This window comes from Rhinoraja longicauda, chromosome 37 (genome assembly GCF_053455715.1).
Source record: "Rhinoraja longicauda isolate Sanriku21f chromosome 37, sRhiLon1.1, whole genome shotgun sequence".
Classification (NCBI taxonomy): Eukaryota; Metazoa; Chordata; class Chondrichthyes; order Rajiformes; family Arhynchobatidae; genus Rhinoraja; species Rhinoraja longicauda.
The window spans coordinates 17357994-17376331 of NC_135989.1; the positions used below are offsets into that span (position 1 = coordinate 17357994).

Sequence of the window (18338 nt, forward strand, 5' to 3'; positions counted from 1 at the left end):
CTATCCTTAAGTGTGTGGCTGTGAAAGGTGCTGTCTAAATGTAGTTGCTGCTTTGCAGGTGCGGTGGACTCTCACCTGGAAGAACAGCACATGAACTTTCCGACCAGGCACCACCTCTTCCTGTGGCATGCCTACAGACCCCACCTCCTGCTCAGTTTCCGCACTGAAGATGACTCTCACACCTGGGGCATGTTCCTTGCTGATGGGGTTCGACGTCTAAACACTGGTGAGAGCCTCCTAGCTTTCCTCCCCACCTCCTTCCCCCTACTGAGGCAGCACGGTGGAGCAGCGGTAGAGTTGCTGCCTCACAGCGTCAGAGACCCGGGTTCAATCCCGACTACGGGTGCTGTCTGTATGGAGTTTGTACGTTCTCTCCGTGATTGCGTGGGTTTTCTCCAGGTGCTTTGGTTGCCTCCCACACTCCAAAGACGTACAGATTTGTAGGTTGATTGGCTTGGTGTAAATGTAAAATTGTCCCTAGTGTGTGTCGGATAGTTTTATTGTGCGAGCTTCGCCGGTCGGTGCGGATTAGGTGGGCCGAAGGGCCTGTTTCTGCGCTGTATCTCTAAACTAAACTAAACTAAACCTGCAGTTCTTTGCTTCTCCGGATCTTGTGCTGTACTCTTCCATGTTGTGGCCCTACCTGTTCCTTAGCAGACCTGCAGAGAGAAGTCTATTCTTGTGATAATGCTAACCCGTGTGCACCAGTGTCAGTGTTTTCCTTGCAGTGCTCTTTGGCAGAGACTCCTTCGAGGCCCGTGTGTTCCTAGAAGCCGTGCGTGGATACAGGGAACGGAACGGACGTTACGGCACCTGTGACTTATACCTGGGCTCAGAGACCGAGGTAAGGTTCATGGATCGTCTGACAATAGACAATAGGTGCAGGAGGAGGCCATTTGGCCCTTCGAGCCAGCACCACCATTCAATGTTATCATGGCTGATCATTCTCAATCAGTACCCCGTTCCTGCCTTCTCCCCATACCCCCTGACTCCGCTATCCTTAAGAGCTCTGTCTAGCTCTCTCTTGAATGCATTCAGAGAATTGGCCTCCACTGCCTTCTGAGGCAGAGAATTCCACAGATTCACAACTCTCTGACTGAATTTTTTTTTCCTCATCTCAGTTCTAAACGGCCTACCCCTTATTCTTAAACTGTGGCCTTTTGTTCTGGACTCCTCCAACATTGGGAACATGTTTCCTGCCTCTAACGTGTCCAACCCCTTAATAATCTTATACGTTTCGATAAGATCTCCTCTCATCCTTCTAAATTCCAGTGTATACAAGCCTAGTCGCTCCAGTCTTTCAACATATGATAGTCCCGCCATTCCGGGAATTAACCTAGTAAACCTACGCTGCACGGCCTCAGACGGCATTTGCCCCCTTCTGACAGTAAAAGGATGAATCCCCATCTGTAAAAAACTACTGGTCATTTAGACGATGAAGATGGTGCAGCGGGTAGAGCTGCTGCCTCATCGTGCCAGAGGCCCGTGTTCCATCCACTGTGTGGAGAAACAGACCCGACCCATGCAACACAGAGTGCAGGTTCGGAAAGTTCTCTGAGACCTTTCAAACCTGGCTCTGCCTCTGATCCCGGCTGGGGTAAACATCAGGAACATCCATCGGATCAGGATTAGTGTTTCCACCGCTGTCAACAGAATGGAAATAGAGAGAGGAAATTGTGTCCCTACACCTTGTGTGGTCTTTATGTTTCATCTTGGAGATCCCCCATTCACCCAGTTTGATACCATAACTCTTAATACCTCAGCTCAGTTTAGTTTATTGTCACGTGTACCGAGAGGTACAGTGAAAAGCCTTTGTTGCGTGCTGACCAGTCAGCGGAAAGACAATACATGATTACAATCGAGCCATTTACACTGTACAGATACATGATAAGGGAATAACGTTTAGTGCAAGGTAAAGCCAGCAAAGTCCGATCAAGGATAGTCCGAGGGTCACCAATGAGGTAGATAGTAGTTCAGCACTGCTCTCTGGTTGTGGTGGGATGGTTCAGTTGCCTGATAACAGCCGGGAAGAAACTGCCCCTGAATCTGGAGCTGTGCGTTTTCACACTTCTGTACCTGTAATGTATTTGAAGGGGGGAACTCTGGCACTCTTGTGGGCAGCTCCAGTAAGAGGCGATCAGGAAACTCCGTGACGATGAGGGTTCTATGGATGAAGACCCCATGGTAGAGGGTGGACGTTTGTCCTTCCTCATGAACAACCCACCAACGAGGAGATCCTCCAGCGATACAAACCAAGGGAAGGCAGCGTGGAACCACATTAACAGCCCACCCTGTCTCAGGCAGACACTGAGAACCAGATCACAATGGATGGACACCACCCTAAGTATCTCACAACATCTCCCCCACTTCTTCAAGCCAAAGGAAGAAATGCCTACGCTGACTCAGAACAACGCTCAGTTCATGTGGAGATACATTGACTTCTGATCTCTTCTCAGATCCTGACTAATCTGGTGATGGAAGACCTGTGTCCTGTGTTGGAGTCTCAGCTCATTCCTCACGTCAGAGGGCCAGAGAGCAAGCGGAAGCAAACCTGGCTCAGAGTGAGTCCCACCTGAAAACGGGTTCAGACTAATCAACGGGGAGTTCTCAGTTCTCATTTCTCTACTTCTCTCCCTCCATCTTTGTGCCAGTGCCTCCTGCTTCCTCTCTCTGTGTCCCTGCAGTATTGAGTGTGTGTGTGTGTGTGTGTGTGTGAGTGAGTGTGAGAGTGTGTGTGTGAGAGTGTGTGTGTGTGAGTGAGTGAGAGTGTGTGTGTGTGTGAGTGTGTGTGTGTGTGTGTGTGTGAGTGTGTGTGTGAGTGTGTGAGTGTGTGTGTGTGTGTGAGTGTGAGTGTGTGTGTGAGTGTGTGAGTGAGTGTGTGTGTGTGTGTGTGATTGTGTGTGTGTGAGTGAGTGTGTGTGTGTGTGTGTGTGTGTGTGTGAGAGTGTGTGTGTGAGTGAGTGTGCGAGTGAGTGTGTGAGTGTGTGTGTGTGTGTGATTGTGTGTGTCTCGCTCTGTCTCACGCTCCCTGTCTCCCTGCCCTCTCTTTATTGAGCTCTCCCTCTCAGCCTCTTGTGCTCTCCCTCTCCTCTCTTGCACTCTCCCTCTCTCGCCTCCTCCCTCTCTCGCCTCCTCCCTCTCTCGGGCTAATTGGGTATTTTTAAAACAGTGATTGATGGGTCCTTGATTCGTAAGGGCGTCAGAGGTTACAGGGAGAAGGCAGGAGAATGGGGTTGAGAGGGAGAGACAGATCAGCCATGATTGAATGGTAGCCTCATTCTGCTCCTGTGTCTCACAGTGATGGCCTCTGCCTCTCTCTGTGGAAAGGTTTTCAGTTAAATATGCCATACTTGTCCATGCATCAGCACAAAATCCCTTGCCTTCTCATCCACGTCACTCCTCGAAGTTTCCCGCCACATAGTTTGCAACATCTTGTGTAGTTATTAAATGTTGCCACGTTATTGATTTTTTTCACAGAGGTCCGATCCCTCGCATTCCAGGAAGAGTAGGCAATTTCCTTTCTTCCTTTCTCCCCAGCTTTTGGGAGATCTGGTTTCTTGTGTGTAGGTGCCGTTCTCTGCGGTTCCGTTTATTACCGACTCTGTCCTTTGTCAGAGTGGGTTGAGCGTTACAGTCGCAGGAGGGAGGGTTGGTTGGTTGGTGTGCAGAAGTCAGACCTAACAAAAACCACTTCAATTGATCGATCTTTCGAGTAGCAGCCTCCCGCCATGTTTAAGATGCAGGCATTTATTATTTCTATTACAATTTGGATAAAGTGAATGAAAATAGAAGTCTTCACACACACAGTCACTCACGCGTACACACACGCACTCACATTCTAGTATATTGTATTGTACGTCTAGTTTAGTGTAGAGACACAGCATTGAAACAGGCCCTTCAGCCCACTGAGTCCATGCCAACTATTGATCACCCATTCACACTTGTTCCATCTAATTCCACTTTCTCATCCACTCCCTGCACACGAGGGGAAATTTACAGAGGGCAATTAACCTACAAACCAGCAGGTCTTTGGGATGTGGGCGGAAACCAGAGCACCCAGAGGAAACCCACGAGGTTACAAGGAGAACGTACAAAACTCTGTACAGACAGCACCTGTAGTCAGAGTTGAACCTGGTTGTCTGGCGCTGCAAGGCAGCAACTCTACCACTGCACCATCATGCCGCCCCTTGTTGGTTGGTGTCGATGTGTCGGTTGGTATGTGTTGCTCTCTGCACGGTGGCGCGGCGGTAGAGTTGCTGCCTTACAGCGCCGCAGACCCGGCTACGATCCCGACTACGGGCGCTGTCTGTGCGGAGTTTGTACGTTCTCCCCGTGACCTGCATGGGTTTTCTCCGAAATATTCGGTTTCCTCGCGCACTCCAAAGACGTACAGCTTTGTAGGTTAATTGGCTTGGTATAAATGTAAATTGTCCTTAGTGTGTGTAGGATAGTGTTAGCGTGCAGGGATCGCTGGTCAGCTCGGACTCGATGGGCCGAAGGGCCTGTTTCCGCGCTGTATCTCTAAACTAAACTAAACTAAATCTACGGTCTGAAGAAGGGTCTCGTCCCGAAACGTCACCCATTCCTTCTCTCCTAGATGCCGCCTGACCTGCTGAGTTACTCCAGCATTTTGTGATACCTTCAATTTGTAGCAGCATCTGCAGTTCCCAACTGTGACATTCCTGGCCGGTAGATATGCCGGAGCATGCACGGGAATTACCGTTTGGAATGGCACAGGGTGGAGCCCCAGCACCAGCATGGCTCAGTTGGGCCGAATGGTCTGTCGGTGATGTGAACTGGAGATGTTGTTGATGGTTGGTGTTGGAACCAGTTATCTTTGCTCCGCAGATGCTGGGGGCGATATTCGCCGTGGTGGAAGGGCGCGTGTCCGAGAGGTTCCCGGCTCTAGTCCAGGACAACAAGGAGCAGAGGCAGCGACTGGAGCGGGCTGTGCGGCCAGACCTCAGCCAGATCCTCACCTCCAAGAAGCAGCTCGGCCACAAGATCCAAGGTAGCCGCCATCTTGAATTATTGCATGAGTTCAGGGGGAGGTCAAAGGCACATCGAGCCCAGGTCACGACCCCAGCCAGGTCATGATCCCAGGTCGCCCCCAACCCCAACCAGGTCTGACCCCACCAGGTCATGACGCCAGGTCTGACCCCACCAGGTCATGACGCCAGGTCTAATCCAACACGGGTCACCCCAATCCCAACCAGGTCATGACACAAGCTCACGACCCCAGGTCTCACCACTCCCAGGTTACGACCCTGGGTCTGCTTCCACCAAGGTCAAGCCCCAGATCTGACCCCACGTAGGTCACGACCCCAGGTCTGACCCCAACCCCCCCCCCCCTCAGGACACCAGACCATGAGGAACATAGACACTGCACTCTGAAACACCGTTCATGGAGACCGCAATCTGACCTGTGCATGTTCCTGGCGTTCATCCATCCCTGGAACAACATTTCCAACATAATCCCAGCCCTGGGACACCCACTCGCTCCACAGGATCTAGGGGCAGAGTTTCAGATCTCTCTGGAGCTCCGGTTGTTGTGTGTCCCAGCAGCGGCACAACAACATGGACATGGTGTCCACTCCCAACCATCCCAGCCACATCTGATGGGGAAGATCAGCTCTCCGCCCCATTACAGAGGGTAACGTGGGTTGAGTTAGGTTAGGGTGGGTTGTGTTGGGTTGGGTTGGGTTGGGTTGGGTTGGATTGGGTTGAGTTGGGTTGGGTTGTTTGTTGGGTTGGGGTGGGTTGTGTTGGGTTGGGTTGGGTTGGGAGTGGGAGTGGGTGACAACTGTTGTCTCCACAGCCTCGGTGGAGGAGAGGGTGCGGGACTTCTGCCGAGAGCAGGTGGAGCCGCAGCTTGGGTCAGTGCGAGACACGGTGGCAACATCCATCAGAGATCTCCTCGCCGAGACCCGAACACTCTTCTCGCAGGATGTCAGTGAAGTGATCAGTGCGGTGAAGAGTGGAGGAGACAACTGTTCACTGCCCCAGGTACACAACCCGACTACAACATTTTGTGTCTAACGTCGGTTTAAACCAGCATCTGCAGTTCCTTTCTACACATCTTGACACAACTAAACTCCATCTGCCATTTCTCTGCCCAGCCCTTGTGTTCCACCTTTAGTTGAGCTCAGAGATACAGCATGGAAACTTGGTCCACCGGGTCCATGCCAACCTTCGATCACCCGTTCACACTAGTTCTACGTTATCCCACTTTCTCATCCACTCCCCACACACTAGGGGGCAATTCACAGAGAGCCGATCAACCTATAAACCCGCACGTCTTTGGGATGAGGGAGGAAACCGGAGCACTCGGGGGAAACCCACGCGGTCAAGGGGAGAACGTGCAAACTCTGCACAGACAGTACTCAAAGTCAGGACTGAACCTGGGCCTCTGGCACTGCAATGTAATGCAGCAACTCTGCCACTGTGCCACCCAATGATTGTGTTGTGAAGATAGGTGCGGTTCTGATCTCGCTGTGATGTGGAAGGTTGGGTCAAGGAGCCGTTACTATGGGGTCCCACCCTGGCTGAAGCTTCTTTGTTCGTCTCGTCCCCCCCCCCCCCACAGGTGGGCAGCCAGCTCCTGGAGTTTCCACATCCCTCGGCACAGCTGCATCACTGTTACAGGAAGACCAGCGAGCTGGAACAATACCTGGGCGAAGTGGCCCCACCTTTCACCTTCGACGGGGTTCACTTTCTGGTTCAGCGAGCTCAAAACATCGTCCAACAGGTCAGCACTGCCACCAGGCCTGGCAAACACGTCCACACCCGCTGGGGCAGCAGCACTCAGTGCAGTGGGGCACACATGCATGCATGCATGGACACAGCAGTGCATGACTCCAGCACGCACACATGCAGTCAGTTACGCACAGACAGGCAGGCAGACACTAGACTCACTCCCTCACTCACTCTCTCACACACTCTCTCACTCACTCCCTCCCTCACTCACTCACTCACTCACACACTCACACACTCTCTCTCACACTCACTCTCATCCTCTCACACTCACTCAATAGACAATAGACAATAAGTGCAGGAGGAGGCCATTCAGCCCTTCGAGCCAGCACCGCCATTCAATGCGATCATGGCTGATCACTCTCAATCAGTACCCCGTTACTGCCTTCTCCCCATACCCCCTGACTCCGCTATCCTTAAGAGCTCTATCCAGCTCTCTCTTGAAAGCATCCAACGAACTGGCCTCCACTGCCTTCTGAGGCAGAGAATTCCACACCTTCACCACTCTCTGACTGAAAAAGTTCTTCCTCATCTCCGTTCTAAATGGCCTACCCCTTATTCTTAAACTGTGGCCCCTTGTTCTGGACTCCCCCAACATTGGGAACATGTTTCCTGCCTCTAATGTGTCCAATCCCCTAATTATCTTATATGTTTCAATAAGATCCCCCCTCATCCTTCTAAATTCCAGTGTATACAAGCCTAATTGCTCCAGCCTTTCAACATACGACAGTCCCGCCATTCCGGGAATTAACCTAGTGAACCTACGCTGCACGCCCTCAATAGCAAGAATATCCTTCCTCAAATTTGGAGACCAAAACTGCACACAGTACTCCAGGTGCGGTCTCACCAGGGCCCGGTACAACTGTAGAAGGACCTCTTTGCTCCTATACTCAACTCCTCTTGTTATGAAGGCCAACATTCCATTGGCTTTCTTCACTGCCTGCTGTACCTGCATGCTTCCTTTCAGTGACTGATGCACTAGGACACCCAGATCTCGTTGAACATCCCCTCTTCCTAACTTGACACCATTCAGATAATAATCTGCCTTTCTATTCTTACTTCCAAAGTGAATAACCTCACACTTATCTACATTAAACTGCATCTGCCATGTATCCGCCCACTCACACAACCTGTCCAAGTCACCCTGCAGCCTTATTGCATCTTCCTCACAATTCACACTACCCCCCAGCTTAGTATCATCTGCAAATTTGCTAATGGTACTTTTAATCCCTTCATCTAAGTCATTAATGTATATCGTAAATAGCTGGGGTCCCAGCACCGAACCTTGCGGTACCCCACTGGTCACTGCCTGCCATTCCGAAAGGGACCCATTTATCCCCACTCTTTGCTTTCTGTCTGTCAACCAATTTTCTATCCATGTCAGTACCCTACCCCCAATACCATGTGCTCTAATTTTGCCCACTAATCTCCTATGTGGGACCTTGTCGAAGGCTTTCTGAAAGTCGAGGTACACCACATCCACTGACTCTCCCCTGTCAATTTTCCTAGTTACATCCTCAAAAAATTCCAGTAGATTTGTCAAGCATGATTTCCCCTTCGTAAATCCATGCTGACTCGGAGCGATCCTCACTCTCACTCACACTCACTCTCTCTCACACACACTCTCTCACACTCTCTCACACTCACACTCTCTCTCACACTCTCTCACACTCACACTCTCTCACACACTCACACACTCACACACACTCACAGCAGACACAAAGACACAAAGGCACAGCAGACACAAAGACATAAATGCAGTCTCTCACGTACAGTGCCCTCCATAATGTTTGGGACAAAGACCCATCATTTATTTATTTGCTTCTGCACTCCACAATTTGAGATTTGTAATAGAAAAAATCCTGTAATTAAAGTGCACATTGTCAGATTTTATGAAAGGCCATTTTTATACATTTTGGTTTCACAATGTAGAAATTACAGCTGTGTTTATATATAGTCTCCCCATCTCTCAAAGAACAGGCATCAGAGGAATGTTCCATCGGCCTGCAGGGAAACCCATGCTCTAGTGTGAACTAAAGCTTAGAGAAACAAGATCCTGCACAGATTGAAATGGCAGTGAGAATTATCAGCCAAACCTTTCGTTTAACTAATAACCTAACCTTAAACCCAAACCCTCCCGAGATTGAAATTTCAGGTAGAGTGAGTAATCAGCCATACCTTGTGTATAATGTTGTAACCTAACCTGAAACCCTAATCTCACACAGCCAAATCTCGTGTCTCTCCAAATAAGAGAATAAACTGTGGTGTATTGAAAAATTCTGAAGCCAGGAATTAGTCTGATGATAGACACAAAATGCCGGAGTAACTCAGCGGGTCAGGGCAGCATCTCTGGAGAGAAGGAATGGGCGACGCTTTGGGTCGAGACCCTTCTTCAGACCAAATCCTTCTTTGAGATCCTTCATCGGTTGTCTGGTGTTAATACTTGAATCAATAAATGAATACTTTATTCTCACATGGGACAAGTCACAGTGAGATTCTTTGTTTTGTGTACCCAAGGTATCGCCACACAAAGTTACAGTGTTTCCCACACCAGGCTTATGCCTTTGTTGTGGGTTGTGTGGTGATGTTGGGGTCTGTGTTGATCTTCCACCCCGTGGTGCACATTACCTCCTCTCTCGCTCTGCTTACAGTTGACGGACGATGCAGTGTACACCTTTCAGCACACTCTCGCTTCCCTGCAGCCTGCCATGGGACTGCCAGCTGAAATCAACCAGCTCCTCGATAACACCAGAGTCCTTGTACTGAAGGTACCTGTCGAGGGAGGGAGGGAGGGAGGGAGGGAGGGAGGGAGGGAGGGAGGGAGGGAGGGAGGGAGGGAGGGAGGGAGGGAGGGAGGGAGGGAGGGAGGGAGGGAGGGAGGGAGGGAGGGAGGGAGGGAGGGAGGGAGGGAGGGAGGGAGGGAGGGAGGGAGGGAGGGAGGGAGGGAGGGAGGGAGGGAGGGAGGGAGGGAGGGAGGGAGGGAGGGACAGACAGACAGGGGGTGAAACACATTGGGGGCGAAACACATTGGGGGAGAATGGGATGGGACTCAGAGCGCTGGAGTAACTCAGCGTGCCAGGCAGCATCTTTGGAGAATGTGGATAGGTGACGTTCCAGTTTGAGACCCTTCTTCAAACTGATTGTAGGGGGAGGAAGAAAGCTGGAATGGGAAGGAAGTGAGACAATGCGTACACGTACAATGTGTATTTGGCCCATGTAACAAACTGTGAGATTGAGGGGTGTGTACATTAAGTGCGAGCAATGTGTAAACAACAGTGGGATTAAGTGTGGAGGGTAGGGTTGTTTGTGTGTGTTTGTATGTGTGTGTGTGTGTGTGTGTGTGTGTGTGTGTGTGTGTGTGTGTGTGTGTGTGTGTGCGTGTGTGTGTGTGTGTGTGTGTGTGCATGTAAGAGCAGAAGGTGTAACAGTCTAAGAATAAAGAGGAGGCCACTTAAAACTGAGGTGAGAAAAACCTTTTTCACCCAGAGAGTTGTGAATCTGTGGAATTCTCTGCCACAGAGGGCAGTGGAGGCCAATTCACTGGTTGAAATTAAAAGAGAGTTAGAAAGAGCTCTAGGGGCTAGCGGAATCAAGGGATATGGGGGGAAGGCAGGCACGGGTTACTGATTGTGTATGATCAACCATGATCACAATGAATGGCAGTGCTGGCTCGAAGGGCCAAATGGCCTCCTCCTGCACCTATTTTCTATGTCTATGTCTATGTTAGACATCGTAACATGAGGTTTGTGGATAGGACAGGTTTAGAGGGATAATGGGCCAAACGCAGGCAGGTGGGACGAGTGTAGACTGGCATGTTGGTCAGCGTGGGCAAGTTGGGCTGAAGGGGCCTGTTTCCACGTTGTGTGGATCTATGGCTCTCTGGCCATGACTGGTTAACCTCTGTGTTGTCCTGTTCCCTGCAGAAGTTGGACTCGGACAGCAACACTGCTGGACGCCAGTTTGTTCGGGACACCCTCTTGGAGCTGGCCCTGCCCTATGTGCTGAAGAACCTGGATCCTGTCTGCAAACCAGTGAGTACGGGTCCGTGTGCTATCCAGTCAGCGGAAAGACAATACATGATTACAATTGAGCCGTCCACAGTGTACAGATACATGATAAGGGAATAACGTTTAATTCAAGGTAAAGCCAGCAAAGTCCAATCAAATATAGTCCGAGGGTCACCAATGAGGTAGATAGTAGTTCAGCACTGCTCTCTGGTTGTGGTGGGATGGTTCAGTTGCCTGATAACAGCCGGGAAGAAACTGTCCCTGAATCTGGAGCTGTGCGTTTTCACACTTCTGTACCTTTTGCCCGATGGGAGAGGGGAGAAGAGGGAGTGGCCGGGGTGAGACTGGTCCTTGATTATGCTGCTGGCCTTGCCGAGGCAGCGTGAGGTGTCGATGGAGTCAATGGAAGGGAGAACTCACACACACACACACACACACACACACACACACACACACACACACACACACACACACACACACACACACACACACACACACACACACACACACACGCATACTCACACACACACACGCATACTCACACACACACACGCATACTCACACACACACACACACACACACACACACACACACACACACACACACACACACACTCTCTCTCTCTCTCCCTCTCCCCCTCTCCCCCCTCCCCCTTTCCCTCTCTCTCTCTCTCTCTCTCTCTCTCTCTCTCTCTTTTCCATATTCTGAAGTGTATACAAGACACATACACGCAGAGACACACACTCTCAGACACGCATACTCACACACACACGGACAGACACACACACGCAGACTCACATGCACATGCATACGCACACACACACACACACACACACACGCACGCAGACACACACACACACACACACACACACACACGCAGACACACACACACACGCATACTCACACACACACACACACACGCATACACACACACACGCAAACACACACACAAGCACATGCATACTCACACACACAGACGTAGACACACACACACACACACATGCTAACTCACACATGCATACTCACACACACATGCATACTCACACACACACACACACGTACACACACACACACACACATGCTAACTCACACACACACACACGAAGGGTAGGCTCAGGGGGTGAATCCCTTCTGTAACTCTGTCAGCCTGCAGCTGCTGTGATTAATATCAAGTTTCAAACTGTTGAAAGTACATAAAAATTGTCGGAGAGGCAGTAACTCTTTGATGGCTTTCCAGCCTCATGGAACGGCTGGAGATGTAACAGCATCGGCCAAACCAAAGGTACAACTGGTCTGTGAGTGTCCCCAGCAGCTGCCTTCTACAAAGCCCACTTGACCTTGCAGTGCCATGCTGAGTTACTCATGAATTCATTTTTAGCAGCAGAGTAATATATTGTGCATTAAATAGCATAATGGTCCAGCAGGTTGCTGTAATTTATATCATATAACAGTATTCCTGATGTTTATTTAGTTAATTCACAAAATCCTGGAGTAACTCAGCAGGTCAGGCAGCATCTCGGGAGAGAAGGAATGGTTCAGTTTAGTTTAGAGATACAGAGCTGGAACAGGCCCTTCGGCCCACTGAGTCCGTGCCAACCAGCAATCCCCGCGCACTAACACTATCTTACACACTCTAAGGACGATTTACAATTATACCAAGCCATTTAACCTACAAACCTGAACTAATCTGAAGGCCTTTCATGTTTCTCACTATTGACTGATTGCTCTCGATTCTGCTGGCCTCTCAACACCTTTAACTCTCTTGTAATCATCCTTTGTTAAAGGCAGAGATATGGCCTCATGTCAAACAGCGGTAGATGTAGAAACAAAGACCTGCAGATGCTGGTTCTTACCAAAGAAAGGCACAGAGTGCTGGAGTAACTCAGCGGGTCAGGCAGCATCTCGGGAGAAAAAGTATGGGTGACGTTTCGGGTCGGGACTTAAGGTCGGTCTGATGAAGGGTCCTGACCCGAAACGTTACCTATCCTCTTTCTCCAGAGATACTGCTTGACCTGCTGAGTTACTCCAGCACTTTGCCTTTATCAGCGGCAGATACAGTCTTTCTTGCTCCCTATCACACTGTGCTTCTGAACAATGGACTCTGGGCGGCAGACTGGAATAATGATTCTTTTCTATTCCATTCTAGGAGCTGGCTGCTTACGAGTCGTATGTGCCTGTGGATGATGAGGGAGTGATACAGATTGAAAGCATCTATAAGGAACTTGTCCTACATATTGTGTCCGAGGAAATTAACAAAGGTATGTCATAAGGAATAGTAGAATTAGGCCATTCGGCCCATCAGGTCCACTCTGCCATTCAATCATGGCTGATCTATCTCTCCCTCCTAACCCCATTCTCCTGCCTTCTCCCCATAACCTCTGACACTTGAATCTATCTATCTCTGCCTTAAAAAACATATCCATTGACTTGGCCTCCATAGCCTTCTGTGGCAATGAATTCCACAGATTCACTACCCTCTAACTAAATACATTTCTCCTCATCTCCTTCCTAAAGGAACGTCTTTTAATTCTGAGGCTGTGCCCTCTGTCCCTAGACTCTCCCACCAGTGGAAACATCCTCTCCACATCCACTCTATCCAAGCCTTTTACTATTCTGTGTGTTTCAACGAGGTCCCCCCTCATTCTCCTAAACTCCAGCGAGTACAGGCCCAGTGCCGACAAACGCACATCATAGGTTATGTGGTTTGGGTCAAATATCAGAAGAGGGATTGTGAGGACTTAAAGTGCAGAGACCGGAGACTGCAGATGCTGGAATCTTGAGTTCAAAAGACGTACAGGTACCTAGGTTAATTGGCTTGATAAATGTAAAGATTGTCCGTAGTGGGTGTAGGATAGTGTTAATGTGCCGGGATCGCTGGGCGGCGCGGACCCGGTGGGCCGAAGGGCCTGTTTCTGCGCTGTATCTCTAAATCTAAAATCTAAAAACAAACTGCTGGAGTGATACAGAGGGTCAGGCAGCTTCTGTGGAGGGAAATGGCCAGCAAGGCTTTAACTTCCAGGAGGAGCGTTTACACAAGGCAGTCGATACTGTGATCAGTGACCTCGTAAGATTTCAGGTACAAACTCAGACACATATCTGTCTTGCTGGCACAATGAAATCAGCCCCATCTTCAGTTTAGTTTAGTGTATGATTATTGTCACGTGTACTGATGTACAGTGAAAAGATTTTGTTTGTGCTCTACCCAGTCAAAGACTGTACGTGATTACAATCAAGCTGTCCACAGATAAAGGGTACAGCATGTAATGCAAGATAAAGTCCGATTAAAGATAAGTTCATGAGTCAAGTGAACAGAACTAGGTTAATAAACCTTGTTCAAAATCATCTGATCACGGTGTCAAGTGTGATGAGACTACGCTGAATGTAATTGGCTTTATGACTGGACAGGTTTGCAAGATCTGGGTGGTTCGATCCTGACCTCGGGTGCTGTCTGTGTGGAGTTTGCACGTTCTCCCCGTGACCGCGTCGAGTTTCCTCTGGATGCTCTGGTTTCCACCCAAAGACGTGCGGTTTGGTCGGTAAATTGGCCCTCTGTAAAAATTGCCCCTGGTGTGTAGGGAGTGGGTGTGGTGGGATAGCAGCACTAGTGTGAATGGATGAAGAAGGGTCTCGACCCGAAACGTCACCCATTCCTTCTCTCCCGAGATGCTGCCTGACCTGCTGAGTTACTCCAGCATTTTGTGAATAAATACCTTCGATTTGTACCAGCATCTGCAGTTATTTTCTTATACTGGATGATGTATGGTCAGCTTGGGCAGAAGGGCCTTTTTCCATGCTGTTTGAGTGAACTAATCAGCCATGATTGGGGGGCCGCATCCTAGATTGATTGTGGATGGTCGGCATGGACTTGGTGGGCCGAAGGGTCTGTTTCCATGCTGTGCCTCTAACAGAAACCCATGCAGATTTTCTTTCTCTCTCCCAGCCATGAAGGTGTCGTCCACACGACCAGAGTTCAGTCTGTACAATGAGAGTACGGTCCATGTGTGGGATGGCGAAGCCCAGCATTCCATTGCTGAACACTCCAATTCCACCCGGCCAACAAGTCCGACGGATTCACCAGCACTTGGGACGAGTGAAGAACACAGGGATGAAATTGGGAGCACGTCACCCTCGGGGAATGACACAGCAGCTGGTGCAATGTGATCACCATGCCTGCTGGAGATGTGGGACTATAGTCACTGGAGTGATGGATGCAAGAGACCCAGCATGTGGATGGACAACAAGCAAATTGGAAAAGAAGGTTAAAAGGAACCTGCAGATCAGCTCGAAGAGCCAATGTCATTTGGAGACCTGGGGCAAATCCTGGACAGTCCCAGACGCAGTTAATGTGGAGGACTTCAATCATCCTTCTGGATAACTGTAACCCTGAAATGATCCACAATGACATGAGCTGTTGAACATTGACTTATGTAGAAACAAAGAACTGCAGACGCTGGTAAATACAAAAAAGGACACAAAGTGCTGGAGTAACTCAGCGGGTCAATAGACAATAAGTGCAGGAGTAGGCCTTTCGGCCCTTCGAGCCAGCACCACCATTCAATGTGATCATGGCTGATCATTCACAATCAGTACCCCGTTCCTGCCTTCTCCCTGTACCCCCTGACTCCGCTGAAAGCATCCAGAGAATTGGCCTCCACTGCCTTCTGAGGCAGAGAATTCCACAGATGTACAACTCTCTGAGTGAAAAAGCTTTTCCTCGTCTCCGTCGGGCAGCATCTGTGGAGAACATGGATAGGTGACGTTTCACAGAGTGCCTTTGTTCCAACCATCTGCCTATCAAACACCCCCTTCTCCCGCCACACTTTCTCCTACCTCTCCTCTTTTCCAACTTTCTCCCCACCCTCCTCCACTTACAATCAGTCTGAAGAAGGTTCCCGATCTGAAACGTCACCTATCCATGTTCTCCAGAGATGCTGCCTGACCCGCTGAGTACTCCAGCATTCTGTGAAACGTCACCTGTCCATGTTCTCCAGAGATGCTGCCTGACCCGCTAATAACTCCAGCACTTTGTGTCATTTAACAGTGATTACAGTGGGGCCATGATAAGTGGAAGCAATTGATTGTAAAATGATCTATTTCAATAGATGTATATGATGAAAAATGAAGTTCTGGATCTGCCATAATTATTTTTTAATATATGATCTTATGCAGCTTAAGTTAAAAGTATTTTTGTCTTATTTTGGAGAGGTGGAAGTTGCCACCTTGGTATTAGACAATAGACAATAGGTGCAGGAGGAGGCCATTTGGCCCTTCGAGCCAGCACCGCCATTCAATGTGATCATGGCTGATCATTCTCAATCAGTACCCCGTTCCTGCCTTCTCCCCATACCCCCTGACTCTGCTATCCTTGAGAGCTCTATCCAGCTCTCTCTTGAATGCATTCAGAGAATTAGCCTCCACTGCCTTCTGAGGCAGAGAATTCCACAGATTCACAACTCTCTGACTGAAAAAGTTTTTCCTCATCTCAGTTTTATAGTGTAGTTGGAGTCACAGTGATCACTGGTTTATTTAGACATCACTGCAGTTGTCAGGACCTTTGCTGCTCTACAGAACATTGTTATATTCGTACACACTCACCAGCCTGACGATAACACATCGCATTGACTCATTTTTGTTTTTTTGGTAGGCTTTTGGAATCATTGCATCTGGGTGGCACGGTGGTGCAGCGGTAGAGTTACAGCGCCAGAGACCCGGGTTCAATCCCGAATACGGGTGCTGTCTGTACGGAGTTTGTACGTTCTCCCCTTGACCCGCGTGAGTTTTCACCAGTTTCCTCCCACACTACAAAGACGCACAGGTTTGTAGGCTAATTGGCTTGGTAAATTTGTAAATTGTCCCTAGTGTGTATAGGATAGCGTTAGTGTACAGGGATCGCTGGTCGGTGAGGGTTAGGTGGGTCAAAGAACTTATTTCCGCACTGCAAAATAAAACTAGTTTCTCTAAAATAAACTAAAACTAAAGTAGTTTGGCTTCCTGGATTGGATATCAACATTATTCTCAATTGTGCATTAATCCAGGCAAATCTTCTACTAAGTAGAAACAGAGAATTTGTAATTAAAATTGTAGGTTTTTGAGATTCCTGAGAGGTTCCACAACAAAAGAGTGAATGTTCATGGATGTTTTGCAGATTGAACTTATAGACAGGGCATGGAATCAGGCCCTTCGGCCCACCGAGTCCAGGCCGGCCATCGAGCACCCGCTCACCACGTTATGCCACTTTCTCATCCACTCCCGACACACTAGGGACAATTTACAGAAGCCAATTAATCTACAAATCCGCACGTCTTTGGGATGTGGGAAGAGATCGGAGCACTCGGACAAAACCCACGCGGTCACGGGGAGATGAAGGGGAATGAGGGATAGTGCAAACTCCACACTGGCAGCACCCAAGGTCGGGATCGAACCCAGGTCTCTGGCGCTGCGACGCTTTTCAAATAACTGAAGACCTTTTTATCTGTAGAAATGACAAAGATGGCACTGCTAACCAGCCCTTCTACGCAGGTGCAATCCGCATTGAATCCCTTCTCTCAGCTTAAATTGCAATTTTTCCCTCAAAATATACTTGAATTGTGAAATATAGAGTTACATATTCCAGAACATTGCATTATCTTTATTCATTGTAAAAAGCATACCAATATGTTTAATTATAATGTTTGCATTGAGTCAAAATGGCATCAGATTTTTCTTTGATCAATTGAAAGATACAGCATGGAAGCAAACCCTCCGGCCTACTGAGTCCAAACCGACCTTGAGGTTGTCCCTGGCTCTCATCATCTTTTGTCTGGTGATGCCCCCTTTGAAGAACCCACCTAGCCCCAACCTCCCTCATTCCCCCCTTGCTCCTCATTCTCTCAAACTATCTCTCCCTCATTCCCCTAAGTCACCCCTCTCTCCTCCCTTGTTTCTACCTCCTTCTCCCCCAAACCCCCCCTCTGGCCCTCTATAGACAACAGGTGCAGGAGTAGGACATTCGGCCCTTCGAGCCTGTACGCACCGCCATTCAATGTGATCATGGCTGATCATTCTCAATCAGTACCCTGTTCCTGCCTTCTCCCCATACCCCCTGACTCCGCTATCCTTAAGAGCTCTATCTAGCTCTTTCTTGAATGCATTCAGAGAATTGGCCTCCACTGCCCTCTGAGGCAGAGAATTCCACAGATTTACAACTCTCTGACTGGAAATGTTTTTCCTCATCTCAGTTCTAAATGGCCTACCCCTTATTCTTAAACTGTGGCCCCTTGTTCTGGACTCCCCCAACATTGGGAACATGTTTCCTGCCTCTAATGTGTCCAACCCCTTAATAATCTTATACGTTTCGATAAGATCTCCTCTCATCCTCCTCTCCCCATCCCCCCTCCTCACCCTCATCCCCCCTCCTCTCCCCATCCCCCCTCCTCTCCCCATCCCCCCTCCTCACCCTCATCCCCCCTCCTCTCCCCATCCCCCCCTCCTCTCCCCATCCCCCCTCCTCACCCTCATCCCCCCTCCTCACCCTCATCCCCCCTCCTCACCCTCATCCCCCCTCCTCACCCTCATCCCCCCTCCTCACCCTCATCCTTC

At 49.4% G+C, this 18338-nt stretch overlaps 1 protein-coding gene across 1 annotated transcript in view; it reads left to right on the forward strand.

Annotated features, from left to right (window-relative positions):
• Positions 1 to 16156, forward strand: part of LOC144610640 (protein Niban 1-like) — a 36442-nt gene extending 20286 nt beyond the window's left edge. Inside the window, exons 5-14 of the mRNA XM_078429497.1 lie at positions 59 to 226; positions 729 to 844; positions 2457 to 2561; positions 4849 to 5011; positions 5819 to 6006; positions 6587 to 6748; positions 9405 to 9521; positions 10677 to 10784; positions 12907 to 13018; positions 14701 to 16156. Coding sequence (XP_078285623.1) covers positions 59 to 226; positions 729 to 844; positions 2457 to 2561; positions 4849 to 5011; positions 5819 to 6006; positions 6587 to 6748; positions 9405 to 9521; positions 10677 to 10784; positions 12907 to 13018; positions 14701 to 14921 — 1460 coding nt within the window. The 3' untranslated portion in view covers positions 14922 to 16156. The remainder of the gene's footprint in view (positions 1 to 58; positions 227 to 728; positions 845 to 2456; positions 2562 to 4848; positions 5012 to 5818; positions 6007 to 6586; positions 6749 to 9404; positions 9522 to 10676; positions 10785 to 12906; positions 13019 to 14700) is intronic.
• The last annotated feature ends 2182 nt before the right edge of the window (positions 16157 to 18338 follow it).